General features: G+C 41.4%; 1 protein-coding gene across 1 annotated transcript; it reads right to left on the bottom strand.

The window, feature by feature from the left end:
* Positions 1-1,713: 1,713 nt before the first annotated feature.
* Positions 1,714-13,182, bottom strand: LOC109886455 (adhesion G-protein coupled receptor G7-like). The gene is made up of 16 exons (XM_031792889.1): positions 12,941-13,182; positions 11,450-11,674; positions 10,895-10,999; positions 10,696-10,805; positions 10,094-10,237; positions 9,882-9,967; positions 9,497-9,630; positions 8,981-9,094; positions 8,495-8,664; positions 6,542-6,694; positions 4,910-5,022; positions 4,340-4,671; positions 4,010-4,091; positions 3,378-3,536; positions 2,917-3,076; positions 1,714-2,676 (listed from the first exon to the last, which is right to left on the bottom strand). Exons 1-16 carry the CDS (start codon positions 12,975-12,977, stop codon positions 2,470-2,472), a joined length of 2,331 nt encoding a protein of 776 aa, XP_031648749.1. The 5' UTR covers positions 12,978-13,182; the 3' UTR covers positions 1,714-2,469.
* Positions 13,183-14,104: the final 922 nt, after the last annotated feature.

The following is a 14,104-nucleotide window of genomic DNA, read 5'->3' as shown; positions in this document are numbered from 1 at the left end:
GTTCCTAATGAAGGCTCAAAATCTGAACTGTTTTTAATAATTATAGTGGGCAAAATGTATAGCAGTTCTTTAAGAATGTACCCCTAAATTAGCCTTATGAAACAAATTAACCTTGAATTATTGAAATTAGACATTCATATGTGACAGTGAATATGCTCAAAGTGTTTTCATAAACATCTTTATTTATCTGCACAATAATGAGGAAGACTGGTGAACAGTTTGGATGGATGTTCCACTGCCATAAGAAATCCTCATTTAGAGAAAGAGTTTGGCGCCACCACATGGCAGTTGAAGGTACACACAGAAAACTCCACGTCAAAATCAAATCATAATGTATTTGTCACATGCTTCGTAAACAACAGGTGTAGACTAACAGTGAACTGCTTACTTATCAGTACTGGTACGTGGGTAAAATCACTGGTGAAGCCAAGCCCCCCCCCCCCCCCAAACAAAACAAAGCCATATTTCAACATATGTTGTGATAATTTCTTGTTTGCTCTATAACCTGTTAATTCATTGTCCTTGCGACCGTGATATATAAGCATAAAGGCAGAGACAATAAAGTGGCAGAATAAACTCAACCACACCTTTGTTTTATCACAAAACCGTATAGCTCTGTCCAATGAAGTCCACAAAGCATATTGCGTGTACCGTTACATGACCTGCAGCATGGTCAAGCAAGTTAATGTTTACGAAATTTTCGGACCACAGAGAGTTACCACAAGTCGCCAAGAAAACAGGAGCTGCCTCCTGAGCGGCACAGTGGTCTAAGAATGCAGTGCTAGCTGTGCCACTAGAGATTCTGGGGTTTGAGTCCAGCCTCTGTTGCAGCCGGCTGTGGCGGACCACAATTTGGCCGGCAGGGATGTCCTTGTGTGGCTGGCAGGGAGCAGTGCACGCTGACACGGTTGTCAGGTGTACGGTGTTTCCTCCTACACATTGGTGCGGCTGGCTTCCGGGTTAAGTGTGCATTGTGTCAAGAAGCAGTGCGGCTTGGTTGGGTTGTGTTTCGGAGGAAGCACGGCTCTCGGCTTTCGCCTCTCCTGAGTCCGTACGGGAGTTGCAGCGATGAGATAAGACTGTGACTACCAATGGATTACCACAAAATTGGGGAGAAAAAAGGGCTCCAAATTTTAAACGGGAGCTGCCTCCACTATTCCAGCAAAACTTCAACATTTGAACATCATCAAATCACCTCTGCGGAGTCTAATACAGTGTCAACTAAAATATACCAAAACAATTTTATCCAATCAATGTAAACTAAATATGTTGTGGCTGCCAATGATTCTGATTTCTGTGTGAGTAAAAGTAGAAAAACATGTTGATTTACCCTAATGGTTACTTAGAAAAAAGCCAATTCCAAGGGGGAACCACTACTAACCAACAAGGGGAACCACTACTTCAAGGTCTCAGAGCAAGTGACGTCACCGATTGAAACGCTATTTAGCGCGCACCGCTAACTAAGCTAGCCGTTTTACATCCGTTACACTTGACACTTTTTTTTGGTGGGCCAAGACCACTCACAGTTGAGCTCGCTTAGCTCAACGCTTGTTTTATACTTTTTTGGTCAAGGGAGGCCGGATGCACGCTGGCTTCACTTGCCTTCAATGCTACGGGCAGCAACAATGTCGTACTCCTTTGGACCAGACAGAATGAGATAGACACGTAGAGAGACAGAGGGCGCTGTTTTGCTTGCTATGATGCTTTCTCCTGTGAGATACATTTTTTTTTATTTTGGGGGAAGCCTGGCTTCCCTTGGCATCCATGAACACAAAATAGTGATAGAAGGAATAAATTCATAGTGTCATGCATACTTAAATGATTTGAGACTTACTAATGGTGTGAATGTGCTACATCCCGGGGTACCAGTAAGGAGATATCCTAACTGTCATATATAGTGACAATATCATTCACTGAGAAAAACCAAATCATATGTAAATAAGAATTTGTATAAACTTCACATCAGACTTTGTTTGACAGGCACCACGCAGATATACAGTACAGTGTGAGCATCATCATTCCTGGTAACATCAACATCACCCCTTGAGGTCACAGCTACATTTCCATCAACATCAACTCTCCATAATATGATACCACAGTCATCCTTTATTGTAATCTTGTTTTTCCTAGGTCTAGTTTAGGCTAGTATAGATTGGATACACCACAGATGAATGGGCTCGTGTGTATTATACTGTATATTATATGACAATAGTGTGGTACATAAAACATTTTACAACAGGTTGAAGGGAGGCACAGTGATGCCGAAACGTTGGTAAATACCCATTAAATTGTTGAGATTATGTATGCAGTGTGTGACTTCCTTTATTTTGATAGTTCATTGGACAACACAACTTCTAAGGGAATTCACAGTGAATATACGTCGATACAAAATGTTGTGTGTATTATACTGTATATTATAGGACAATAGTGGAGGTATATGAGATATTTTACAACAGAGGTTGAACTCAGTTAGATGTCTGTGGAACAAGGTGAAAATGACAGATCAGTGTCCTGTTGTGTGTATGATTCTACGTTATCACTGTGCTCGCCTCGCCATAGACTGAACTTCCTAGTGTGAAGAGGGATCCCAAAACTAGAGATAGATTTCAAAGTACTTGATATCTTTTTCTTGACAATTGATGTTCTTGCTGTGAACAGAATGAAAATCTGCAAGCCCTGTGGAGCGAAAACACAAAGACATTATCAAGTATTTTCAGGAACACACAAGAACAAACAAAAGGTATTATTTCCATAAAGACCAGCTCAATTTATTTATGTTTACTAGGTGTCTAATTTTCATTAATGTCTGGATTCTGTGGTACAATAGTACACTAGTATTTCTAGTTGACATTTGAGTCATTTAGCAGACGCTCTTATCCAGAGTGACTTACAGTAATGAGTGCATACATTTACTACCTGAGTGGTGGTGAGAACACAGAAGGAGATGTTGAGTATGGTGTACATGGTCTGGTTCTGTGTAATGAGCAACAGATAGCCCAGGATCCAGGAGAGACCGAGCACCACAGCCAGAGAAAAGCTACTGAGGAACTTCTTCTTCATCGATGTGTGTCTTGTACTGGGAAACATAACCAACATACTTAGATTGCTGTAATAGACTGCTGTAATGCTGTGGTATAAGAACAGTATGCTTCCATTGACTGAGTGATTTAGAGCACGGTGCTCATTAAATTGTATGATTTGATTACTAATGACTGAATTAATAATGACAAAATAATAATACATTTGATTTATAACAGCTTTTCACTGAAATACAATTTTAAAAAATTAACAAGCTCGTTAGTAGGCATTTAAATCAAGACATCTTAATGACTACAAGTTTGTACTTTGTGCCTCCAAAATGCCCCAATTAATGTTACCTGGTTAAATATGGGTTGGTCTTGGCTGTTGTAACTGCAAAACATACCAACACCACTGTGTTGAAGATAAGCATGAACGCCACAGGGACCAGGAAACCCCAAAACATTGGCAGCTTGAAGTCAAAGTTCCCCTTTGGATCGAGGGCAGCAAGCCAGCAACTGACAGGTCAAATGAATGAGTTAGAGAGTGGGACAATGTGACAGACAAAACAGGATGCCAGTGATTTGAATAACGTGGTATAAAGTAGACATGGTGGGTGGCATAAATAAACAAGAAACCTTTCCAATACAATGGATCATTCTTCTTGTTTTTTACAACTTTTGTAATTGCTCTTTACCATCGTTAAAAGCAATACAAACATTGATAGGGAAAAGCTTTTACAGTATTAGTTATAACATTTTATACAGCAATTGCCCCACATTGATATTGGTAGTACAGTACAGTTCATTTGAGAGATATTCATCACCTCCAGCTCGTGGCGTCAGCCAATCAGACTGTCTCCATGCACCCCACACTCTGCCCATGCAGTGGTTTACAAACCAATAAATACGTTGAGTCGCTCTCTTTCAAGTACAGTATAGTACAGTACAATACAGTACAGAGTAGTAGTACAGTAGTAGTATTGACTCACAATTCCTCCTGCCTGTATCCCAGTGGATCATCCACTCTGTAACTAATTCCCAAGGTGAGGGCCACCACAAATGCAGGCAGTCCTATAGGAGAGAATGATGTCGTTATTGCCTGGTAGATTTGCATGCAGCCATATACATAGTATATACACTACACATACATCCTCTAAAGACATTACATCACTATACAAGTTGCTTTTAAGTTCTATTTCAGGCTTATTAGAGCCTGGAAATATCACCTAGCATTAGTTTTGGTTCAAGGAGCCCAGGTCTAATGTCAGCCAAAGCTTCTGAAACGACTAAATACTTGATGTTTCTCCATGCTGTCCTACCCCATCCGATGGCCACGGTATAGGCTGTGAAGTGTGATGGGCTGGTGGCCAGGCTGTTTCTGATCATCAGGAAGACATGTGTGGCGTACAGCGTGTTCCAGGTGAACGTCCCCAACAGGAAGTACTGCAGCAGGACTGCCACTGCAGTACATGGCCCTCTGTCCCGCTCTGTGTGTGTGTCGGACGGGGGGAGAATGTTGTCCTCCTGTATTTCAGGTTTGCCCAGCTGTTTATGAGGGTTGTCCACTCCCAACATGAAGAGGAGGGTGAAGATCAGGAGACACACGCAGACGCTCACTAAGAGGACCGTTGGGTTGGTTTTGCGTGATTTCCTGGGGACAGGTGATAGACAACACTATGTTAGGGAAGTTAGATGTATAGTTATGGATGTGTTGGTTCATTAATAGTGGGTTTTATAATGGTTTCACCTATCAAGTCCTGTTGGATCAGACAAAGGGCTTCTTTACACTATTGATCATTCTGTAGGATCTTACCGGGTCACCAACTGGGTCACCAACTGGAATGTTACTGTATATTTTGAATTGGTTCTGGAACCCTGTAGAATCTTACCTGGTCACCATCTGGAATGTTATTGTTAAACTCAACCCAATGATGGACATGGAACATCCCAATATGGTGATCGAGTCTAGCTCATCAGCGTATTTAAAGTCCCTCCTGAACGACTGCAGAAAGAAAATAAAAATATATATTTCAACACTAAGTTTGTCACAGTCAGAAATATTTGTTGACGATAGGCCAATGTCTCATCCTGCGCTCTGCAGAATATCAGATCTCATCAATGACTGGAGAAGGGTTTAACATCCGCATGGCTTAGGCTACCACATCCTTATGATTTGCAAGTCTATATTTTCTTAACCTCAACGTGACTGCAAGAGACAGGTTGGAATGTCTGACTGAAATACTGGACAAATCAAAAAAAATCTAAATTGGTGGTGGTGTTTGAATGTGTTGATAAAATGTGGGACGTGATGGTTTGGTTGCGGGACAAAGGTCCAAAATGGAGGACTGTCCTGCACAATCCGGGACATGTGGTCACTCTATTCCCATGGTGAATGGCTAGGCCCACTACTGTATGAAACCACACACTATTTCTGGTATATTACCGCAACAATCGATATGGTGAAAACAAGGTGTGAGGAGGTACAGAAACTCACATCAATACCTTTCTCTGATAACACTGTAAATCTAAGAATTGATGCTATAACTAGCAATCAATAGGAAACTGACTGAACCACTAAAAAACTCCTCAGCATTCCAAATGGATGCTATTCACAAGGATATATTGTTCTGTCTCACGATTCAAGCATGAAACTGCACAGAGGATAGGCTGCATGGCTATATTGACGAAAAACAGATTCCATGAGATCGAATGGTGGACAAACAAAACAGACTTTGTTGACTTTCTGTGTAATGAAAATAAAAGGTGTCTCCTTGCCTATGTAAATGACATATTTGGGAAACTGAACACAAGCATGCAGGGGAAATACAAAAGCATTCTACAGGTGAGTGACCGAATCAGTGCATTCAGAGAAATATATTTCTTATTGGAGAGAAATCTGTTTGACTGTGATCCTGCCGGTAAGTGAAATCGAAAACAGATTGTGCCGTCATATGACCGAATACTGCAGACAAAGCATTTTGGTTCCTAACCCAAAGGGATTAAATATCCTGCCGTCTCGCTCTGAGTATTGAAACTCATGATACCCATTTGACAGCTCATATATGTGTGAGGCTGGAATTAGTGTTCTAGTTTGCATTAAAACCAAATATCGATCCAGGTTAGAGGTGACAGCAGAGATGAGGTGAACACTGGCAACCACACCACCTGATTTTGAGAACATCCGACACGACATGCATCATGTCTCTTATCTCACCATCTCATTAGTGATGGTGAGATAAGAGACTTTATGTCAGACCAAATTACATTGACTGTCATGGCCTCACATTAAATGTATGTGATGGTGAGTTGAGAAAACAATCACAAATACTGTTAGAATGTTTTGCAATTGACTACTAAAAAAAAGTAAACATTGCTCTTAATTACAAAAATAAATTCACATGGTTGGGGTCACAAGAACTTTCAGATATCAAAATGGGGTCATGTTTCAAAAAAGTTTGTGAACCCCTCCATAGGTCAGCGTGTGGTCAGTAAAAGGGAGATGAAGGCAGCTAGCTACTCACCATCAGCACAGCAAAGTTAGTGGTGTGATTACAGAAACATTGCAGGCCGTCTGCTGAGTGGTTGACTTTGTAGCAGCCAAAGGTGCTCCAGTCTTTCAACGTGTAGTTCCATGACACGCAGGCAAAGTCATAGAGGGAGGTGTTGGGAACAGCCTGAGAAGTGAGAACAGATACAAACTCACTGTAAATCCTTCAGAAAAAGACATGCACTGATAGTATTCCTCATTCAATTGTGAAGTATGAAAGGTCATCACGCAAATGTGGAAAGAAGAAGTTTCAATTATGATATATCATATTATATACAATGCAATATTTGCTTCCTTGTTCTTAATGTCGGATAAGCCATTAGTCATCTTAATTATCAATCAAGTACAAGGGAGGAACAAAATTCCACAGCCACTAGCCTAGTCTTAGTCTAAAATTGACTTTTAAAAAAATCCTCAGCAATCTACACAAAATACCCCATAATGACAAAGCAAAAACGGGTTAAGGAAATGTTTGTAAATGTGTAAAAATTAAACGCTGAAATACCTTATTTACATAACTATTCAGACCCTTTGCTATGAGACTCGAAATTGAGCTCAGGTGCATCCTGTTTCCATTGATAATCCTTGAGATGTTTCTACAACTTGATTTACCATGTGTGGTAAATTCAATTGATTGAACATGATTTGGAAAGGCACATCTGTCTATACGCGGTCTCACAGTTGACAGTGCATGTCAGATCAAAAACCAAGCCATGAGGTCGAAGGAATTGTCCGTAGAGCTCCGAGACAGGATTGTGTTGAGGCACAGATCTGGGGAAGGGTACCAAAAAAGTTCTGCAGCATTGAATGTCCCCAAGAACACTTCCATTCTTAAATGGAAGAAGTTCGGAACCACCAAGAATCTTCCTAGAGCTGGCCGCCCAGCCAAACTGAGCAATCGGGGGAGAAGGGCCTTCGTCAGGGAGGTGACCAAGTACCAGATGGTCACTCTGACAGAGCGCCAGAGTTCCTCTGTGAAGATGAGAGAACCTTCCAGAAGGACAACCATCTCTGCAGCACTCCATCAATCAGGCATTTATGGTAGAGTGGCCAGATGGAAGCCACCCCTCAGTAAAAGGCACATGACAGCCTGCTTGGAGTTTGACAAAAGGCACCTAAAGGACTCGGACCATGAGAAACAAGATTCTCAGGTCTGATGAAACCAAGATTGAACTCTTTGGCCTGAATGACCAGCGTTACGTCTGAAGGAAACCTGGCACCATCCCTACTGTGAAGCATGGTGGTGGCATCATCATGCTGTGGGGATGTTTTTCAGTGGTAGGGGCTGGGAGACTAGTCCGGATCGAGGGAAAGTTGAACGGAGCAAAGTACAAAGATAGCCTTGATGAAAACCTGCTCCAGAGCACTCAGGCCCTCAGACTGGGGCAACGTTTCAAATTCCAACAGGACAATGACCCTAAGCACACAGCCAAGACAATGCAGGAGTCTTTGAATGTCCTTGAGTGGCCCAGCCAGAGCCCGGACTTGAACCCGATCTAACATCTTTGGAGAGAACTGAAAATAGCTGTGCAGCGATGCTACCCATTAAACCTGGCAGAGCTTGAGAGGATCTGCAGAGAAGAACGGCTGTAATCGCTGCCAAAGGTGCTTCAACAAAGTACTGAGAAAAGGGTCTGAATACTTATGTAAATGTAATATAAGTTTTTTTTATTTTTAATACATTTACAAACATTTCTAAGAACCTGTTTTTGCTTTGTCATTATGGGGTATTGTGTGTACGTAGATTGATGATGTAAAATAGCAATTCAATACATTTTTTAATAAGGGTGTAACGTAACAAAATGTGGGAAAAGTGAAAGGGTCTGAATACTTTCCAAATGCACTGAAGATAATGGACAACTTCCCATTATATTTCGCAGATAGCTTTGGACCACGATGTGTTTACTTATTCCAAGAGAAATCTTACTGTGGGCTTGAAGAGCATCTCAACATGTAACCCAGACACTTGTCCCAGGTTAGCAGAGATGACCCTTCTGCTGGTTCCTGGAGAAGCTCTGAAGGCCTTGGACCTGAAGAACCGGTCGTTTTGGTAGAGCACAAAACCAATGGAGGGGTTTGTGGTTTTACTATGCAAAACTGAGTAGAGTGAAATTGAATGAGAGAGGGTAGAGGGAGAGAGAGAGAGTGGGGAGAGAGAGATTGCTGTTCATATCAGAACGTATACATGAGTAGCTTGACCTTGCCTTGTAGAACTATCATGGAAGCCTAATTATTTCTCAATAGTTTACCTATCCATGTGTCATATGACTCATCTTTATTGGACAATCTAAATATTTGGCATTGCTGACCTGATTTTGGCCACCACAAAGAGCAGTTATGCGCTCTCGGTGAAAGCGTAAAAGGAAATTAAATATTGAGGATCTACACTGTTAGCATACCAGCATTGACTCACCTGGTGGGAATTTGATAACAATCTGGACATCGGTAGAACCTCCTTTGTCAACTATCAGTTCAGAGGTATTGGTGTTGAGATGAATTCTGTTGGCCACAAAATTACCAGATCTTCCTGGAGAAGGAGATTAATATGATTTAACAATTTAAAGCAGAACAATATAGTGTTACTTCTGTACCACAGGAGGCTGGTGGAACCTTAATTGGGGAGAATGGGCTCATGGTAACGGCTGGAGTGGAATCAGCGGAATGGTATCAAATACATCAAACACGCGGTTTCCATGTGTTTTATGCATTCCATTCGCTCTTTTCCAACCATTATTATGAGTCGTCCTCCCCTCAGCAGCCTCCACTGTATCTGTTCTTGTCTGTAGTACACCAAATCAAATCCATTCCAAACCTTATTGACAGCAGAGGAGAAACATTTAAAAATGAGGAGATAGAACTAGACTGTCAACACAGATATAAACTTTCACTTTAAATGCCAGTGTGTAGGTTCACTAGCAGTCTCACTCACCAGTCAGAGCAGTAAACTGGATCCCTACTGAGTCACTTGGTACTTGGACAGACTGGACTACCAGGTTGGGCTGAACCACCAAGGACACAATATTGCTCTGGTCCAGGGAAAACATCTCTAGGGTCTCTGTGAGGCTGGGAGAGAAACACAGAAAAACATTAGTTTGCATGCACCATGCAGAGGCACACGTACACACATAAACTCAAATGCACACCACCACAAATGCACGCTCACACACACACACACACACCACACACACACACACACACACACACACACACACACACACACACACACACACACACACACACACACACACACACACACACACACACACACACACACACACACACACACACACACACACACACACACACTCCTGTACTTTTGGACAGCGTCTCTCTCCTGTGTACTCTCCTCACTGGCATTGAGCAGCTGACTGATCGTGGTTACAGCTGCCACTACGATGTCCTGCAACATGATCAAAACCAGGGGATGAACCTCAGGTGTTCAAATCAAATTTCAACTTCAGTAACAACCTCACGTTTCTCTCCAGAACATGTCATAGTCACGACTTGATTTCAAAACATGTTATACCTTTGTGATATTTACAGACTGAAGCAGTGTGTTAGCTATCTGAGCTGCTGTGGTGATGTTGTCAGCTGACAGCCGCTCTGGTTGGGAGGTCAGGATCTGAGTACTGAAGGCTAACTGTCGTAAATCAACTGAACTGCTGGAGATCTGAATAGGGAGAGTCAAAGATTTGTATTTTAGTATTGTTTGTCAACAGAACATTGTATAAGTGACAGCAACATGCTGAACTGTAAGTACATTTGGATATTACAATTGCAAGTATTAACTATGTGGCTCAGTTGGTAGAGCATGGCCCTTGAAATACCAGTGTTGTGGGTTCAATTCCCACAGGGGACCAGTATGAAAATGTATGCACCCATTACTATACGTCAGTCTGGATAAGAACATCTACTAAATGCAATGTGAAACACAAGAAAGAAAAGTTCCTAAAACTGTTAAGCAGAATAAAGGAACAGAATACATGATCTGAAGGTAGAAGCCAGTTGTTACTGATCTTCAAACTGTAAGATCCACTCTTCATAATGATGACTGTAACTGACCTGAAAAATGCTAAATTGAGGCTGGTCATAAATCAAGATTATAAAAAAATATGCCTATTGACTTACATTTCCTAGAATGTCACTGAGGGTTAATTCACACTCCAGCCAGTTAGGTGCATCAAACTGTGGAGATCCAGTGTCATTTGAACATTCTGCTAAGGCTACTGGTAAACCAGCTGGAGGAACCAAGATAGTAAAGATTTTGTGTTACCTAATACAACATTAATTAAGACTGTAACATTTTAGGTGAATAAAACTAACATACCACTGGTTGTCTTCTCATCACATAACTCTTCTGAATAAGCAGACCAGCCAACCACTGTTCTTGAGAAGGAGAATCCACCCATGATGGTTGAATTGCAGAAATACCCTATTGAAGTAAAATGCATTTCAACATGGACCAAATGTATGACTGCAAACATGAAATACACATTCTGAATGTGAGATCCAAGGAGTAGTGTTGTGGACTGTGAATGTGAGATCCAGGTTTAGGTATAGTAATGTAGTGGTGTGTACTGTGAATGGTAGATCCAGGGTTAGGTATATTAGTGTAGTATTGTGGAGGAGTCTGAATGGTAGATCCAGGGTTAGGTATAGTAGTGTAGTATTGTGGAGGAGTCTGAATGGTAGATCCAGGGTTAGGTATAGTAGTGTAGTATTGTGGAGGAGTCTTAATGGTAGATCCAGGGTTAGGTATAGTAGTGTAGTATTGTGGAGGAGTCTGAATGGTAGATCCAGGGTTAGGTATAGTAGTGTAGTATTGTGGAGGAGTCTGAATGGTAGATCCAGGGTTAGGTATAGTGTAAGTGTGTGGATGTACCCTCTGAACAGGTGTCTCCGGTCCACTCATCAGGACAGATACAGACTCCACTCTGCAGCTCACCACCGTTGATACAGACCAGAGGAGGGGTTGTGGTGGTAGAGGTGGTGGTGGTGGTGGTGGTGGGGAGACTGGTAGTTGGAAGACCAGTAGTATTTAGGGTTATAGGGTCAATGGTGGTTGGAATGGCAGAGGATGTGATGAGATCCTCCTGTGGAAAAGAGACTTTAAAAAAGATAATTAATTCAGTAAACCACATAAACAAGGACACATAGTGTCAGTTCCTATAATCATAGGAGATGATCCATGCTGTTCCAGTTTCATTGTGTCTGCATCAGTGTAGAAATGTTTTCTACTGTACTTTATGAGAGAAAGAAGTCATTATCACTGCCAATAAACAGCTGATAGCAAAGGCTACTCTGTTATCAACTGTATCTGAGACCTGACAGTAGTCTATTCACAGTCTGTAAACAACAACTTAACAATACATCTAAATAGTGTTTGTATAAAAATAAAGTCTGAAACAATGTCTTCACTGATGCTATTGTATCCCTTGCAGCAAACAGACAAAATATCAATCAATCATTGACTATAAATCAAACTTCAAAATTCATAAACCAAACTGTAAAAACTGTTCGGTCATATATTGGCAATAATCATTTGTTAAGTTAAATGTATCATACATTTTTGCACATCTGAATTGAAAGCAATTTTCCAACATAATTCTCAATCACAGAAGACTCTTAACAACAACATCATAATAGATGACATGGCAAGGGATGCTGGCCCATGTTGACTCCAATGCTTCCCATAGCTATGTCAAGTTGACTGGATGTGTTCCTCTGTGGAGATGGGAGAACCTTCCAGAAGGACAGCCATCTCTGTAGCACTCAGGCCTTTATGGTAGAGTGGCCTTGATGAAAACATGATCCAGAGCACTCAGGACCTCAGATTGGGGTGAAGGTTCACCTTCCAATAGGACAATGACCCTAAGCACACAGCCAGGACAATGCAAGAGTGGCTTCAGGACAAGTCTCTGAAAGTCCTTGAGTGGCCCAGGCAGAGCCCGGACTTGAACCCAATCGAACATCTCTGGAGAGACCTGACAATAGCTGTGAAGCAAGGTTCCTCATCTAAACTGAATGCGAGAAACTTCCCAAATACAGGTGTACCACACTCATATCCAAGAAGACTCGATGCTGTAATCGCTGATGCTTTAACAAAGTACTGAGTAAAGGGTCTGAACACTTATGTAAATGTAATATTTAATTTTGACATTTTTCATAAATTAGCAAAAATGTTTTTTGCTTTGTCATTATGGGGTATTGTGTGTAGATTTAATCAATTTAAAACATTTTAGAATAAGGCTGTAACATAACAAAATGAGGAAAAAGTAAGGGGTCTGAATCTTTTCTGAAAGCCCTGTATGTCATGGAAAGTGCATGTGTTCTTAAACCACCCTGAATGGATCAAATATATAGCAAGTCTTACCTGTAGCAAGGACAACCATAATCAATAGCTCCTTCATCTCTGCTGTTTCCAGTCATCCAGTGTCAGCAGACTGCACATTACTAGACCGTCTGTGGGTCTTATGCTGCTCTCCTCCTGTCACAGAGACTGCAGTAAGGCGCAGATACCAGTTAATTAATTACTATTGAAATGAAGGGGGAAGTACTGTACATTGGCTCCAACACAACTCACATTGCCAACAGGATCAGTAAAGACACACACAAGTAGATCAGATACATGAATGGATGAATAAAATGGATACACATGGATGGATACTCTGAGGACCAGTCAACCAATAGCATTACCCTTCTCTATGCAAAACATTCTTGGTTGCACCTGGGAAGGTACAGTACATGTTTTGGTAAACAGAAACGTTTTTCCACTACAGCATGTGTAATTCGATCTCCTGATTAGAGGGGAATAGTTTTAAACAATGGAACTGGGTTGGAGTGTTGGAGGTCTGGATAAGAATGTGAGGACACTAGAGGGTAGACTTCTCTAGAACATGGTTTCCGAAACTATCATTTAGAAACAAATGAATTGTTGAGTACTGTCACAGCCAGAAGAGGATTGGCCACCTCTCATAGCCTGGTCCCTCTGTAGGTTTCTTCCTAGGTTCTGGCCTTTCTAGGGAGTTTTTCCTAGGTGGCGTGCTTCTACACCTGCATTGCTTGCTGTTTGGGGTTTTAGGCTGCGTTTCTGTACAGCACTTTGAGATATCAGCTGATGTAAGAAGGTCTTTATAAATACATTTGATTTGATTTGATTAAAATGTGCATTGACACCAGCACACAACCATATGGACTCAATCTGTCCACTGCTCTTGTCTTCTCTGAACCCTTTCCCTGTTCCTTTACAGTTCTGGATGGCTCCTCTCATTAAGGCCACATCATGCCCTGACCTAATCATGGGTATGTCCCAATAATATCGCCTTCCTCCTGAAACCATTCACTACTTCACCCACATATCTAAAAGCGTTCATACATTTTTAAGATTGATAAGATAGTCTAGCCATCTATCTGAAATTGTAGTAATCATTGTTGAATTACCGACTGGGGAGCCCTAATTGATTATGAAAGAAACTCTCACTCAGATATCATAATAAAGACTGCAAACATTTCTCTCCACCCTACGGCAACATGTGTA

The sequence above is a fragment of the Oncorhynchus kisutch genome, linkage group LG16 (genome assembly GCF_002021735.2).
Source record: "Oncorhynchus kisutch isolate 150728-3 linkage group LG16, Okis_V2, whole genome shotgun sequence".
Taxonomy (NCBI): Eukaryota; Metazoa; Chordata; class Actinopteri; order Salmoniformes; family Salmonidae; genus Oncorhynchus; species Oncorhynchus kisutch.
Note: the sequence above shows the minus strand (reverse complement) of the source record. Positions and strands in the feature narration are given on the sequence as shown.